General features: G+C 39.4%; 1 protein-coding gene and 1 long non-coding RNA gene across 6 annotated transcripts in view; one reads left to right on the top strand and one right to left on the bottom strand.

The window, feature by feature from the left end:
- Positions 1-11,281, top strand: part of LOC108965780 (POU domain protein 2) — a 44,005-nt gene extending 32,724 nt beyond the window's left edge. For 3 of the 4 annotated variants that reach the window (XM_018928382.1, XM_018928385.1, XM_018928383.1), the window contains exons 2-3: positions 1,175-1,228; positions 8,277-11,281. In XM_018928382.1, the coding sequence (XP_018783927.1) occupies positions 1,175-1,228; positions 8,277-9,850 (1,628 nt within the window). In that variant the 3' untranslated portion in view covers positions 9,851-11,281. The remainder of the gene's footprint in view (positions 1-1,174; positions 1,229-8,276) is intronic. The other variant, XM_018928384.1, reaches the window with a different exon arrangement.
- The window catches only part of LOC108965787, a 185,499-nt gene that overhangs the window by 123,171 nt on the left and 45,158 nt on the right, over positions 1-17,170 (bottom strand). The gene's annotated exons all lie outside the window — the stretch shown is intronic.

Raw genomic sequence — 17,170 nt, 5'->3', positions numbered from 1 at the left:
CTTTGCTGTCTAACAAAAAACTTCCTTCCATGTTTAGACGTGGCTCTTTAGGAGTCAGATAAAGGTAGCACTTTACTCGGAATTAGATATTCTTCATTAAAGTCATTCCGATATTTTGACACTTCAAAATTCTCTTATATCATAACAGCTATTGCACTATATCTTCTGGATCCCCTTGTTAGCTCACTTTACTTGACAAAACTTTAGTAATTTGCATTCAATTTACTTTTTTGGTGGGTGTGATGCAGTATACATRTCGCACGTATGCATATCTGCCAGCAGAAGCTATCTATGCATGTAGGTACATACATATGTGCATATGTATGCGTGCATGCCAAATTCACCCCATAAAACTAACGAAATACTCGTACTAATGGACATTTTATGCCCATTTAAAGCAAAAACAAAACCAAGTGTACCACAAAAAACAGAGTAAGAAGTTTGTCGAACACTCCTCCCTTGCCCCCAACGAAAGTAGCGAAGCAAATGTATAAAAACATTGCATGCAACATTCAAATTGACAAGTTAAGAAGACGTGCCATTTGCATTAAGTTTCGTAGTTTCGAATGGGCGAAATTGTCGTAAACTCGCCGAAACAGCAGTGCGAGCAACAGCAGCGTGATGGCAAGCGGCCAAGAGGTCATCAACATGAGTGAAGAACGCAAACAGCATCAACGCCACCCCTGCCACCACTGCCACCACCATCGTCACCATAACAATCACCACCACCAACAACAATATAATATATAATGGCCTCAACTACACCCCCACAAAGATTTGTTTCCAACTCAATTCGCATTCACATTTGCGGAGACACATCTGCAGACTTGGACAGCGTTTATTTACTTAGGATATTTGCACGGCGAACGATGGACAGCGAGCCGTGTCCGAAAGGGCATTGAACATCCAATGCACTCCGCTGCTGCTGCTGGCCTTTAATGAAGAGGGAAATAAAGATAATCAATAATTTGCGAAGAACATTTGAATTRKAACTTGGAAGTCTTGGACAGTGGGCCACTTAACCTTTTGCCCGTTGATGGAACCTCTGATAGGAAATAAATAATATATAGCACGAATACACTTATATAGCTGCATATGTCCATGTATATAGTATACATATATGTATGTACTTGCATTTCCATATTATTGATGTTGATTTTTATCTCTTCCACAGATACATTCAATGGACACATGCGATACTCGCCGTCACCACTGCGCTCAGCAGCCGGTAAGTACCAAGCTGGTCAACTGCTTTATATGCAACTAAATATTTTAATAGCTATCTACATATGTAGGTATATATTATACTATTTAAGATGCACATGCATATGTGTATACAGTTATGTATATGGACGCGTGCCTGGCTCGAAACTTTAATCCGTTACCTCAATTCTTTCAACATGCATGTTGCTTCCATCAATCCTCCGTTCACTAATTTTCTCACATCCACACAAACACACACACACAGGGATACAAGGGCCCTGAGTACCCGCAACATTATGGCAATACTTCTAGTATTTAAAATGTGCGACAAATGCGGCGGTGTCCCTCGTCTCTCGCCCATTCGCTCATAGAAACACGTACGCGGAGCACGTGAATACAGAAATTTATTACCGACTTCAAGTGAGAAGTTTATTAGAGTTGCTTTTTGCTGCAACTGCTCAGGGGCGGTAGAGGGGGAAATTCGCTACGCGTGTGCCTGTGCGCAGTTTTGAATTTGTGCTATTTCTTTCGAGTTTTGAAAAGGATGCAAGGGCATAACTCCGGCTCGTGTCAATATCCTTATTGCATTAGCTCTATTCTAAATGTTGGGATGTAAACTCCTAATCATACACATACATAACGGTGAGTGCGGGCAAATTTAAACCGCTGCACGCTCTGACCTGGAGCCAGGCACGAGCAGACCGAGCACTGAATTCTGCCTTTTATCCGAGCATGAAAAAATGCTTTCAAATGAATTAATATGTTTAAAAATTTTCGTCCTTACGCGAATTTAGTTAACAAACTYCTAATAAAAGGATCGCAGAAAGAAAAAATGCATTTATAGAAGCGAAGATAAAACTCAAGTGGGAAATTTAGGAATAATATTTCATAGAGTTAAACAAGAAAGCCGATAACTTTACCCTTTTCAAAATATGTATGTAAATTACTAAAAATTGGCCGCTCCTGAGCTGATGCCTTTGGAACATATGTAGTTTTAAAGTAAAATCTGACCAACTTTCTGACCAAAAATACAGCAAATAATTAAAATTAATGATTTGCATGAATATGCATGAACATCCGTTTCGATAAAAAAAAAACTGTTTAACAAGGCCTAATATGCTCAATTGCTCGATAAATTTTATGCGTGATTTTGCAACTTCCAACTCTGCTTCATCTTCATTGAAATGCAAGCAATAAAATTTGCGGCAATCACGGTGCCGACATTTTAGACGCCCCTTTGCACATGTCCAAATAATGTCATATCGGACATCTAACTGAAAATTTGACTATCAYGGCCAGCAATAACAACAACAGCATATACGAGTACGAGCTCTTATTTACATATAYACAAAGTTGCCTTTCGCACCCAACTTGACCCCTCGCTGCAACCCTCATTCGCACAGATGCAGCACTTGGGCCGCTGGCATTCACAATGACAATTTGTCACAACCAAAAACAAAAACCGTGGTCCAAAGTGGCACAACAATGAAATATCACATACATTACATTTCAATAGTTCAAATAACAGTTTCAACAATAGTACAATGACTATAATTCGGCGAAATTAAAATTCCAAAGCAACCCTGTGACACCTCGGCAACAATGGTCATCACGCTCTGTCCACCCGCCGTTGGGACAAAACCAAACACACATACGGCAGAGTGCAAGGCATTTAGGGGACGCAGCGGCGGCATCCCAGCAGTCGATCGAGCTGTCTCCTGACAAACAGGATATTGAAATCACAGCCATTCACTCACATAATACTCATACTCCTGTAACCTTGTGAGTTATTTTAAGCAGATGGATGTTTACATATTTCCAATATTTTTTATTGACGCCGCAGTTTTGTTAAGTGTATATGTGTGTGTGTGTGTGCTTATATGTAAAACCGATATCATCCCACAACTGGCAGAATTTCGCTTTTGCAACGCACGAAGTGATTTCCACGTACGGCTGCATGTATTTTCTACCAAATATGTACATACATGCATATATATGTATCTGTATGTGTACATGTGTGTGCATTTGTGTGTTTGTCCAGCACTCAAAACTAACCCCTAACCAGACTTCAATTCATCCATCTCATTAGGTGCAACACACAGAACAAATTGCCGAATATTGCAATGATTACGCATACTTTGTCGGAGGTTTTAAGGTTATGTAAATTTGTCGCCGTCTGACCTTTGGGCGCAAGCAAATGATGAGGGCACCCATGCAAATGTAGTGACAGCGGTGGCAATTAAAATTAAACGCTATTTTAATCATATTGCACCACCTATTCGCTCAGCAACAGCATAAAAAAAAAAACATTTACCATACATTGTAGTCTACTTCACGGGGCTTACGCATTGTGAAAAGGTTCTCGTTAATAATCGTACATTGGCACACACACACATGCATGCAAATGAACAAGCATTTAAATATCACAACATCAACAACAAGAAGGGTTGTCATTCGCTCGTTTTTTATTGGCACAATCAACACGAGTCACCGCGAGATGCGGATATGCATATAAGCAGAGCATTGGTGGAATCACTGAGTCCAATAAAAAGAGGAAGCGAACCCTTTGCCGCTATGCAAAACATGCCGGGGGTACGCGAGCGTCGATAAGGCAACTGTTGCGCACCGCGCACAAAAACAAAAACAACACACAAAAAACCGCATGCAAAGTGCTACCCTGCGCTCCGCCGCCGAGGCCAATCGCTGCTCATTAATGCACCCTTTCGCGCTTTTTACTCGAGTGCTCGTCACTTTTTATTGTTGCTCTTGCTGTTGCTTCCTACCTTCTGCACTCCACACTTAGGTGCGTTTATTTGCCTATCACACACATACACGCCTAATAATGCATTTATTCAAATTATAGTGTGAATATTAATGGGCAACACATACACATACATACACAAATGCACGAACGTTTTTATGACGGCGTGAATACTCAAATGCGTATGCGCTCCGGCGATTTATAGGCAAATTAAAGGGTGTTGTAATGACGGTGTTTACCATTTTATAAAAGCCAAAGGTATTGGGAGTTGCGTGAAATTAATTGAGGTTTTATTGGAGAGTGGCGCGTGCCAAAGTGGTTTTGTTGACGTTGCTCTTCTTATTGTTGTTATTGTTGTTGTTGTACTCATAATCATACATATTTTAAAAAATTATGTGGGATTTATTGAAATTGAGTTATTACATTGTACGGTGTTAATTGGCGTGAACACTCAAAATCTTCACATGGAAGGTGTTAAAATTTGCTTACATGTATACATACACACACACATACATATGTAAGTATTTGTATATAATGAAAAATGSCTAGTATTAGGCAGCAAGCCGAAAAAGCTTGGTTTCACTTGAATTCCTCTGAAATTCCCTATGAGTTCTTGGCAACGATGTTCAGGATTTTAAGAAAGTATAAAGAAATGTAAGTGTAAATAATCGCCATAATTCCACTCTTTTGCCGCTGTCACCTGCATATTTTGAACAAATCTGGAATGGAATAGTCTAACATTTGCTTATAATGGCCAAAAAGAGTGGGTCAGATGGTGGCTTGTCAAAATATAGAAGTTTCTCTGTCGCCGTTTAAAAATGGGGGTATTTGCGACAATCTACTACTTTGGCACTGTAAATATTTTCTCAAGCGGCATCCTTAAATCCTTAATCTAGCAYTTGCAACGAAAAAACATGCAAATCACATTGCAGAGTAAACAGTTGCACATTCCCTTAACGCTTCACATATCTAGCGCGCTTTACAATGAAGCAAGATTGGATTGCGTCAACAGTTATATGCAAACATATCTGAAATCCTGACTTAAACTTAGACTTACAAAATGCAAAGGTACATACCTACACACATGCAACTTCGGCAAATACAATTGTGTGAATTCGAACGATTTGAGGGTCTCCATAATGTCTGCGTCCAATTTCGTACGATAATTAAATTGGATCACAACAAATAACCAGTCGATATGTGAGCACATACATGTATGTATTGGAATGTATGTATGTGCATAAGCATGAATATGCGTACTAGGCCCGGCTAGACGCTGGCCCGAGCCGCGAACAATTGTCTATTCATCAACATCTGCTCGACAGCAGAAATGCTTTGTCACTTCGTCATATTCTACTCATACCCAAGCGGCGGCCTGCATTACTCGAATTTCCAAATGTATTCATAATTTTCTAAAATAAAAAACCGAATTTCCTCATTTTTGGAAATCCTTAAACGCAGTTAAATGGTTTTGTGTGTCATGTCAAGCAGGGACTTTGATGTGAAATCGTGACAAGCGTTTTTTAGCAGAATCTCTATAACTTCCGGCATGATTGATTAAACTCGCAAATAATTGATTTTATGCTCCATGCATCGTTTGTATGTATATAAGTATGTTGSTATGCGTGTATTCATACGCGCGTTAAGCGAATGAATAGTTGTGTTTTTACGCTGATCCAGTAAATTATTTCCGTGCATGTGTGTGGGTAAATCAGCATTTAGCGTATTTTTTGCCTTGTCTTATTCGGCTTTGCACGGCGTCTGCTCGTAAGCTTTTTATTTTGTGACGAATTAGAACTACAAATAAGGGTTAACGTCAACCAGCAATAATTAACAAGTTATGATTGATGTCAACTCTGACCTAACCCACCAATCGATTTAATTAACAGATAGCTTTGATCCCTTTAAAGCGGGGGACAAAGGACACTTTATGCCTGGATATAGAGAAGGTGATTGGACGCGACTTGTATAGAGAATTGTTTGCTTTGATGGCATTAGAAGGGTTAAAAGCAACCCTGCAACAAATATAGGAAATTAAGAACGAATAACCGAACAACAACTAAAAATTAGCAGCTCGGCCATGAAATATTTTAAATTTATAGCCGATTACTGACTGTGTGGACCTTCATGCGTGCACATACATATGTATGTATGTATGTATGTTCGTATGCAACTGTTTTACAGCCGACTCTGCGGTCAATTATCTGTTAAAGTATCTCTGGGATTGCATTAGTTCCATTATTGAAGTGATTTTTATTGCCGTTTTTTAGGCGATATGCCATGGATTGTAATTTCTATTTCTATTTTTGAAACTTCTTTGTTTTTAGTTTGTATTTTTTTAAGCAGAACTACCCCTGAGCCATTCAATCGGTGGGCATGTGTGCGTGGCACGGCGAGCGGTTAATGCTGGGTGCATGTGGTAGTGCTGATTTGAAGTTTAAAATGAAGGGTATTCGTTTGATTGGTCTGTAATCAAGCGCTACAAATTATCATCCCTTCCCGTYCGTTGTGACACWCGCGAGAAGGGGCTGAGTCAAACCAACGCACACATAYGCACATGTATGCACTATGCTTTCCGCATCGAAAATACATTGCTTTAAATTGGGACATTTCATTTGAATCTTCCTTCCTGTTTCTCCAATTTTACAACATCGAGTGCGAAATGWCCTCGGGGGGTTTCAATTGCATTCACTTATGTTGGTTATTTCGGTTGCATTGTATCGGCAAAATCGGCAGGCTAGCAATGTTTTGTGTTCGCAGGCGTTATGGGGTGAAAAGCAGCGCTGTAAAGGGGTGTGAATAATGAATCTTTCAAGTTCAAGTTTTCCAACAGTCGACAAAATGAAAGTTAGAGAAAATGGTTATTTTTCCGATTGTTTTACTTTTCTCATAGAAAAGCATTGCGTTCTCAGCCATAATTTGCGCCGAGAGTTCCTTCTTCTCAGCACAATCGACTCTATTGGCAACATCTCACGCTGCGGAGACTATGTGAAGAGATTTTCGCTTTTTTAGACAACAAAGGGAAATCGARGGAAGAAATGTWAAATACAGAATACAGCAATTTTTGTGCATTGATAAACGTAGCATGGTGCATATGCAGAGGTGCTCTACCTTATCCACTCTCCGGGTGACATTTTTGGTACCTCACAGGCACCGAATGGTCTGGCCTCTTGAGTACCGAGTGCAGATGTCCTGGGTAGACGTTAAGATTTACACTGATTGCGTTCAGCTACTATTGGGCCTTCTATCCAGTTTACCAACTTAAGCTCTAATGAGCAGCTCAATACAACAAAAAATTATTAGAAGACAATATAAAAAACTATCTTCTCTAACTTAAAGCTTAAATTACACATTTTCTAATGACTAAGTCTAAGGTCTAAGTAGAACATAACATTTAAATTAATTCTCCCCAAACCTTCAAGTACAAAAACAGGGTTACATCGCGCATTACTATATGGAAAGTGCAAATATTTAGGGCCGCAAATGGTTTCGCAAAATTTTTTATTCCACTTTGCACACATTCAAAGTGCCTTCCAACATGGTTATATCAAAGTTGTTGAAATTTCAGCCCGTACGAATGGACAAAGCCTGAAAAAGCGCTATCTCGCCAAGCAAATACCGATGGCAAAGGCCACATACACACGCATGCACTTAAATTGGCAATTATTATACATGAGCGAGTTTTCTAAATGCCTTAAAATTAGCCAACATAAGTCAACCCACACAGAGAATATATAATTTTATTTTCTTGCATTTTTTCTGCTTCTGGCTCGTATCTACCGAAGACAGAACGACCCACTATAACCCTGAAAAGCATTTTCAGCTATCAAGGCCCACATTGTAGGCTTTGTGGCTGRACATGAGCGTGCAGGCGGTAGCTAGGCATGCACTCATTCGGAAGTTTGAATAAAATTTGCCTCCTTAAAAGAAATATTGGAAATTGATAAAAGACAAGAACCTTTTCCCRTTACCGATGGTCCATTGAGCCAGTGTTAAACATTTTTGGAATATTCAATTTGTGCCATGGTCAAATCGAATTATGCTCCAGTTGAAATTCCCAGTTAATGCACATCTATATGTGTGTGTTTGTGTGTGGCGTAAGTGTATTTGAAGCTTTGGCCACTTAGGTTGTGGTTTGAACATTTGAGGGGTTGTGTTCGGTAGAGTTATTGTTGTGTGGCATAAAAAGAAAGCATTTGTTGAAAGAAATGAGGAACAGTAGCGTCGCTGAATTGGAAAATTGAAAAGCAAAATATTTATTTCTTCACATAACTGACTTCTTATAACCCTTATCTATCCGCTCTTTTTACAGGCGACAACGATAGGCATGAAGATGGAGGGTGTGCTGAGCAGTTTAAGCGATGTGTCCTGCCAGTGAAGAATCTGAGTAAGAAGCGTCGTCATGAAGTGGCCGTGGAGTCGGACGAAATACTTGACCTTGCGCCGCAATCACCAAAGAGACTGGCGCGTTCACCACTCCGTCCCGCGACGCCGGGCGAGATGAATGCCAGAACCTCYGATGAGCACTGTCAGCAGCTATCGGAGAGTGCGTCGAACCTCTTTACGGCGCTACAGAGTCCACTGGCACCACTACTGCTGCAAAATCACCTTGGCATGGCAGCACCAAACTATGCTGCCAGTGAAATGCAACAGGCGTTCCAGCTACAACTGCAAAGCTATGTAGATGTGATGCGTCAAGTAGCGCCGGATAATTTTCAAAATCCAACAGCTACGCATTTCCTGCTCCAAAACTCACTCCAAGCCATGGCGCAGTTTCAAGCTTTGCAACAGTTGAAACAACAACAACAGTTACAACAAGAGCTGCAACAGCATTTTGAAGGCGAAGAACACCTACCCACGAGCAGATTTMATTCCCAAGGCACGCCAGCACGAGGAATGAAACACTTTTCCACGCCGTTGGTCTCATCACCATTGCGTAGCCCYTCACTAAGYCCAGTTAGTCGGCGTCACTTGAAATCCTACAAGCTTACACAAGACGATGAAGAAGAAGAAAGCGGCAACGCAAACTCTTCGCAGCAGACCACACCACCTAATTCTGCCTTGGGTCTGCAAATGGGCAGCGCCGTCTTAACGCCAAATACGCCCGGCATGTCTTCCATATTCCCCAACACGTTACCCGGCGCAACAATGAGCTTCAGCAGTACACCACAAAACAACAAAGCGGTCGGCGCAAACGCAATGTCGGCAGCAGCACGCTCTCTCGACCAATCGCCMGAAGAGACAACCGATCTGGAAGAACTCGAACAATTCGCCAAAACTTTCAAGCAGCGCCGCATTAAACTTGGCTTCACGCAAGGCGATGTTGGTTTGGCAATGGGAAAATTGTACGGCAATGACTTCTCGCAAACCACCATCTCACGATTTGAAGCACTCAACCTCAGYTTCAAAAACATGTGCAAACTAAAGCCGCTRCTGCAAAAATGGCTGGCTGATGCAGACAATACAATATCGAAAACGGGCGGTGTGTTCTCACTGAGCTCCATGACAACAACGCTCACTACWCCTGAAAACATAATTGGGCGAAGACGCAAAAAGCGCACCTCCATCGAGACCAACGTCCGCAGCWCACTCGAAAAGGCATTCATGGTCAACTGCAAACCCACTTCAGAGGACATCAATAATTTGGCGGATCAACTAAATATGGACAAAGAAGTGGTGCGCGTTTGGTTTTGCAATCGTCGGCAAAAGGAGAAGCGCATCAATCCCGCCATGGACCTGGACAGTCCGACAGGCACACCACTCAGCAGCCACATCTTCGGGTTCGCCGCAAAAGCGCTYAGTATGTCAAACAGCCAAGAAGCCTCCTCAATGTGTGGCAGCTCGATTAGCTCCCTGTCGCCACATTGCGCGAGCAAGCAAGAATGATCCCGAGGCCACAGTGATGTCAATCGAAAAAAATCCTATCGGGATATAAGTAAACCCCATTCGTCATACCTGCAGAGCTTCGCACCGCCGCAACATTCGAGCCGCACACAACCGTTCTTCGAGAACCGCCAGGCTTTGCAAAGGATTTGGCACTTCTGCGAGAAACCGTCGTCGTTTGCGTCGAACTCGTTCGATACGTATTCACACTACACGGAGCTGATCTAAACATATTCACACAACCATACATACCTAAGCTAAACAAATGTGTACATACAAAAAGTATTTAAGGCATTACTTTTACGAAAGTCTATCTCTTGATCATATCAACGCCCGGCCACAGACAGAGCCATAATTTAATTATAATTATTTAAGCAATTACAAGTTCCAAATGTGTATTTTAAATGTTTGTACAATCTATCACTCAAGTATTACACACAGTTATGTAACAGTTATGTAACGCGTAACGTACATTTATATATGCTCTTCGGCTACAGCGACACTTGTGGCGAGTACGAAGAATTGGTAGTATATATTTCAATTTGTTTTTGGAATGAAATTAACCGAATATGTACATATATTATCTATACACATACATGGGCATGGAGTTGTGTATGTATGTAAATGCATTGAATGTGTGTGTAAGTCGCATTTAATGAAATTACTTAGTCAAGGTTCCTATATTTATGTTCAAATCCAGTTCGTGTAATTACTTATGCGCAACACATGTTCAAAGCAGGCGAGTCTAGTATATTTTTTATCAGTTTTTTGTTTCTCACACTCGAAGAATTTGAAGTGAATCACACGAAGCCCGAAATGCCGATCTTCTATTAAAAAGCGATTTTTAAATTCCGCAAACATTTATGCTTTTCGTGTTTTTACAAACAAACATATTCATACATAAATACATACATACCATCACAGATAATTGGGTATTGCTTATCGAAATTTCTGGGAAAGTTTTGATTTCGAAAATCAGCATTCAATGTCTCTATATCTTTTTTCATCATTTCCGTCTTTTATTCTTTGTATGTATGAATGTATGTACGCAAAAAGAGCGAACATTTTTCAATTTGGATTCTGTAACATAAAAAGTGCATTAATATTAATTTTTCTAAAGCAATGCTCACTGCGCGCAGCTTCCGAATGATGCCGGAACTGATGCCTGTGTGCAGATTGTGGTGGAATTGGTTTGCATTTTATGGTTTGAACTGCACGCTCCACTAGAAAATGTTTGCCAATTCCAGTTCTCCTTTTCAAATATATTTCTAATATTTCTGATATAACTGTTCAAACTTTTTGGAGGCTTTCGTGCATTTTTTGTTATTTATTGTAAAGCCACTTCAGGTTGAGCTGAGTGCTTATATGGTATATATTGTATAGGAAATTTTTAACTTCTTATTAAATTATTAACTGTAACTATATACATATGAACTTGGATTATACTAAATTAAAAAAAAAATGAATGTAGATTTGTAGAAATAAATAAATAAATGAGTTCAAACCGAACGCAAAGATATCAATACAAATAAAAACGAAGAATGTATTTAGCAGCTAATTATTGAGTATGGTTCTTATTTCAAACACCCACTCGGATAGAGTCGAGCCTAAGATTGTGCTCGGATACACGTGCACCAACACAGGGGTTATTGCACCACAAGTATGAACTCAATCACAAAAATTTAAAGGATATTTAATTTTAGATACCTCCATTCCGAATTTTCGAATACCGAGTTTAGTGCGAAATATTCCGGGAATGCTGCAGCTAAGAAGATCCTGAATCCTTATGTTGATGATTACACGAAACAAAAAGTATGTTGTCCAAAMACGAAGAACATTTGATTACCAGTGCATACTAGTCCAAGGTTTGTAAGTAAATGTAACTCATACGCTCCGCCGTCTGTGTACAGTATTCTGTTCYGTCGAAATAAGGCATAGCAAGAATTATAAACGTTCACCTACTGCGCGACAATTGGTCAAATTCTTACTCGTATTTGGTTTGTTATTATTAATTTTCGTTGCTTAGGGCCATTTAATTCCTTTGGCTCTTTCGATTGACACACCTTGAGTTGAGCAGAAATAGCTGTTTGARGCAATCTTTCGAACTACAGAGTAGCAACTTTTACTGTTGCCGAAGTCAACTGTAATTTTATAGGTCACGTGTTCAATATGTAAAATCTTAGAAAGGTAATTCCATATATACAAATCCATTCTTAGAAAAATTCAACAAGCATCTGCAGGAGACGTGAAACCGAGTGGSCTGCTTGATCCGCATTTGACAGACATATTTGACATAAGAGTAGGAAAGGAAGTAGAGAAATGAGACGGCTAAAACATTAAGTGTGCGGTTTTCGTTTTATATTCAATTAGTGGAAATTAAATTAAATTCGCACTGCGAAATTTCCAATTTACTTATTTTTTTTATTTTTTTTTTTTAACACTGCCGCACCCAATCATTAAAATGGAATTGAAAATATTTTTCTTCCTTTTTGTGTCGAAATTTCCACAACTACAAAGAAAAACATTTGATCCTCTTACGAAAATAGACTTTTCCTATCTAAGTGCCCTCTTAACTTTAATCTACAATCTCATTTTTCTTATTTAATTTCTATTTTGTTGGACGCCTCGAGCACTTACGCATGCATTTATGTTAGCGGCGGGAGGGGAGGCGTGCGCACCGAATCAAATGGTCAAGTGGCGTTCAGCAGTCGCCAATAGCCCAARCTTCGCATATGTATATGTATTTGTGTCCGTGCCAAGCAAACACACCCCTCTGCTGCCCATTGTAATTGGGTATAAAAGCACTTTTTACAATGTAGTCGCACTGCGCTCGCATAGATAAGAATGGCGTTTATACAAATCCACACATATGCATGTGTGAACTCACACATATATACATATACGCGCGCACTTTTGATCAGCCGAAGAGGTGTATTGTTATCCGCTACATGTGACTAAAACGGAAACTCATAAGGCGATTTCTCCAAAGAGAAGCGAAATCTACTCCCTCGAAATTCTTCATTCATATTTARAGCAGTTTTATTCGCTGGACACTTATGCATCGCAAATCGGCAGGTGTTCATGCAACATCCTTTCCGCGCTTCTTCATCGATACTTGCACAGGAATCGCAAAATTTGCCACAGAGTTTCAACTTCGAACCGCGAATATTTATTTTATTTATTTATAAATGTGAAAAAAAAAAATAATACAATTATTTTATTTACACGAAAAAAAGGAGCACTGGCTGCCAGGACCTTCGGCTCGTCACGCGAATAATTTCTTTCATTTTCAAAGGGCGAATTCATTCTCTTATACTATATAGGCTGGTCGGCTAAAGTATATGAAATATTTCTTGTAGATATACCATATATTTGACAGGAGTGCCCAACCCGCAATACTGATGGAGGATTCTATTTTACTTCAAATAATTGCTTATTCTCTTTACTTTAATTATTCAAAACATAAGTGAAAAGTTCTTTTATGTAGATACAGGAGAGCCTGATCATTCAAGAGTTCACAATCTCATGGACAACATTAAGCTACCTTTTGGTAGGATGTTTAATATGTTTGTCGTCTTCCGGATTTGAGAATGCCTGCAAATGCTCGGTACAAGCGTTCAGTTCCATTCGGGAATGATTAAGCTGTACCTATGTATGTCGGTATATGCATCATAATTCGAGTCGAAACTGAGCAAATACACTTTAATTTTCCTCAGAGACAAGTTCTTGATAAAATTGGACGATAATGGGATTGGAACGTTCACCAAAATAACGGCACTTGGCACAGACACGACAGTTGCGTCTACGAAAACGAAATGTGCTCAGATATAAATGCGCATAGCCCCAGCCAACGCTGCGACAATTTTCAAAAGCAGTTCACTAATCTATCCACACTAGGCACGACCTTAACCTGAAGGACCTGAAGTTCATTATTGGCGTTCTTCTACAATATCACACATTTTTAGTAACTTGACACAGAGTGCCATATAATAGACGATGGGAATGAGTTTAAATAGCGAAGGCTCTGAGCCACAAATTTTGCGGCCTGTTCGGATTTTTCCCTCAGGGAACATACTGTACCTGCTTTGTGTACACTAGACGCCATTTACATTCAAAATCCTCATTGGACAGTGCTCCTTAGCCCCCTTAAGCCATTTGAGCCATTTGCAATTTACAATTCATTTTCCTTAGTTGATTCTGTTGGACAATAGGCCTCTTATTCAGTCTTATTCAGGTGCAGGTGGGGTGAAACTTCACAGAAATGAGATAAAAGAAACGAGTCGGGGCAGCCAGCACAGAGTTCGGCAAACAAACGCTTTGGCATGTGCATTTGTTTACATAGACCTGCAGTCATTATTTGCGGCATACGTTAAGGCGCTGATCGGCTACAAAAGATTCGATTTGATAAATTTCCGTTTTTCTCCTTTGTGCCGTTCTACTTCTCGCCCAAGGCTCTGCTTTTATGTTGTTTGGGGTTTTCTTTCAAAGCGATTTACAAGCACATTTGCGAATGAAATTTTGATTTCACTTTTAAAAGTCCCATTTTCGCGTAAGTACATATGTATGTATGTGTGTTGTGTTTGTATGTGCGCATATATATGTATGAATTCTAATTTCCGTGTTCTAATCGTACATACACCAATCAGGCATGTACATACGTATGTAGGTATTTACATATGTAGTTACATATACTTATGTGAGCTTCCTGTAGTTGACCATTTATAAGAACAAACTTCGCTCCTCTATTCATCTACTCAAGTATTCATTTAAACATTCATTTTTACAGCTTGAAAAATGAATTTCGCATATTGGACAAGGTTACCATTTATTATAATGAAATTTGGCATGTACGGGTAACTGCCTGCGAGTATATAATCTACAAGGCAGCAGTAGATTGCATTTGTTAAACCATTTATCATGGTGAATAATATGGAGTTTGGCTATTTTCCTCGCTTGCACAAATTCAAATACGAATGTGTGTGAATATKTGCTAGTGATAGATTCAATATTCAATTATTCCTCACCTTTGATCAGAGAAAAGCTAGAAACGAGTCCTCAAATCTCATAAAAAGTTCATCATGTTCTATATAAATTCATTTATAAAGTCAGCTTCATAGCYGGTTACACACATAAAGTACTTTCTTCAGCCCAAGTTTCAGATTCGACATCAGGCGGCCCCCAGAAGCATAACAATCGGCTGCTGTTCTCAATATAGAAGTTCAACAAAAGATCGTCAATTTGGAAAACTATTTGAAGAATATTTTTGACGGCACCACAATAACAACAACTTTGTTCGTTTTGGATTCACATAAGCAAAGTTATTTCATTTCATAGCAATGCAGCTTTCTTTGACTTTCGACCAGATGCTCGACCAGGTGCTCTTTCGGGCACCAAAAACTTAATTTTGCTACGAAAACACGAAAGCAAAACATATTCATTTAGTGCTTAAACAACGTTAGTAGTTTAGTTTCTCTGAATCTTAGATTTTCCGCTAGATCGACACATTTAGCACGATCGACTTTATGCTCTTCTTTTCAACGATTGGGCCATTTCGGGGTATTCTGGTCTAGAAATTTGAAAAAGGCGATTTGTTGCATATTTTCAAAGTTTAGACCTTCAAAATGCCCTTATGCTCTTTAACGGATTTTTAGAAATTCGAATTTTTTTGGTGACGTGGCGGCCGGTCCAGCATCTCACAAGCAACTTTTTTTGAGGCGTTTGACATGACATTTCAAGTTCTGCTTAACCGATTCCTTTGAATTTGATAAACATCTTTCTTATACAGTACATCTCTCACAAAATACATTGCGAAATTTAAATTTTATGTGTTTTTAAAAATTCGAAAAAGCTAAAAATGAAGTGAACTCTATTTTTTCCCAAGTCGTCGCAATTTTGTGAATTTTTTTTTCATTAGCAAAGCTCAATGCGATACCGACATCTTTACTATCTTTACTAATGAAGCATTTTGTCAATTTGTTTGCTTTAGATCGCTACAAAGGTCGGAATCGTATTAACCAGGAAGCACCTTTTTTTGCATCCCCAAATTTCGTTATACTTTATCTTAGTTTGAAGAATCCTAAAATTTAGGCGTTTAGACCAGAATACCCTCTCACAAGAGCTTTATATTTAGACTTCAGGAAAAATAAGGACGATAGATTTCTAAGAAAATACAACGTGTTTTTTAAGTAATAAGTACGAGGTAGCCGGTTGGTTTCTTCGACCAAAGCTACATGGCCATTTTGGGATCGTTACTGAAGGTCGAATCTAAATCAAATGCTTGAAATAAAGCGTAAACACATCCCATATACATACATATATACTTGCTATACCTTTGCATGTGTATTGCATGCGGGCTGTTGGCTGTTTGGCCCACGCACGACTGCTTGGAATGCGCTCATTTGTTCAAATGTCAACAAGTTGACATATTCTAAATTTGTGTTCCCTTCGTTTTGGTAATTGATTGCGGAGCCTTTCAGGCATATGAGCACATTAAGCCGAATTAGAGGCACATCTCCACACACACACATACGAACACTACGACATACAAACATGTGGATGAATTTGCATCTGGGAAACTGACAAAGCTTTAGGAACTCTATTCAACCCTAACCTAAAATAAGTTTTAACATGTCAATATTGTAAATTGAACTGCATTTTCACAACGTTTATTGAACTTAACTTATCATTGGCAGAAAACGACCACAAACATTTGGAAATATTGAGTAGTACTTCTTTAAGGACGTCTTCCCGAGAACTTGCTGATTCTTCATAAAATTTTCAATTTTTCGTCGGGGCCCTTCCTTACACGAGACACGTGCGACCCCTCAAATTTAGCCCCAGCAGATGTGTACATTCTCTCCTTTGGATACAAAAATTATGTAAGACGAAATGAAGCGCGAGTCAACAGGAATCTTTGAACTAAAAAACTGTTTGGCACAAAAAGTAAACAAATAAATTGAGTTACAATTTCAACAATGAGCAAATAGACGCGGGCGAAATAAACTAAAACATCGAATTATTAAACGAAAAGCGAGGGCAAATAACGCAGCTATACAAATGCACATACATACAGTTGTCCATATGTATGAGTAAACAGAAACAAGCAAATTTTGAGCAACTCGAGCGACTAAATCAAAAATCCATTCACATACACCAACTCAGTCTTGGTCCCTCAGTTCGGATGCTGGTACGGCTGCGGTCCAGTCCGAGTCCAAACTCGAATCGAAATCATACAAAATTATGTCAACAACGAACACATTGCAAAAAGAAGCAAGAACAAATGCTTGAAAATGAGCGATTTTTAACAGGGCGGTGGGCGAGAGG

The sequence above is a fragment of the Bactrocera latifrons genome, unplaced genomic scaffold, assembly GCF_001853355.1.
Source record: "Bactrocera latifrons isolate USDA-ARS-PBARC rearing strain unplaced genomic scaffold, ASM185335v1 scaffold_149, whole genome shotgun sequence".
In the NCBI taxonomy this organism is placed as follows: Eukaryota; Metazoa; Arthropoda; class Insecta; order Diptera; family Tephritidae; genus Bactrocera; species Bactrocera latifrons.
The sequence above is the reverse complement of the archived record's forward strand: the minus strand, read 5'-3'. Positions and strand labels throughout refer to the sequence as shown.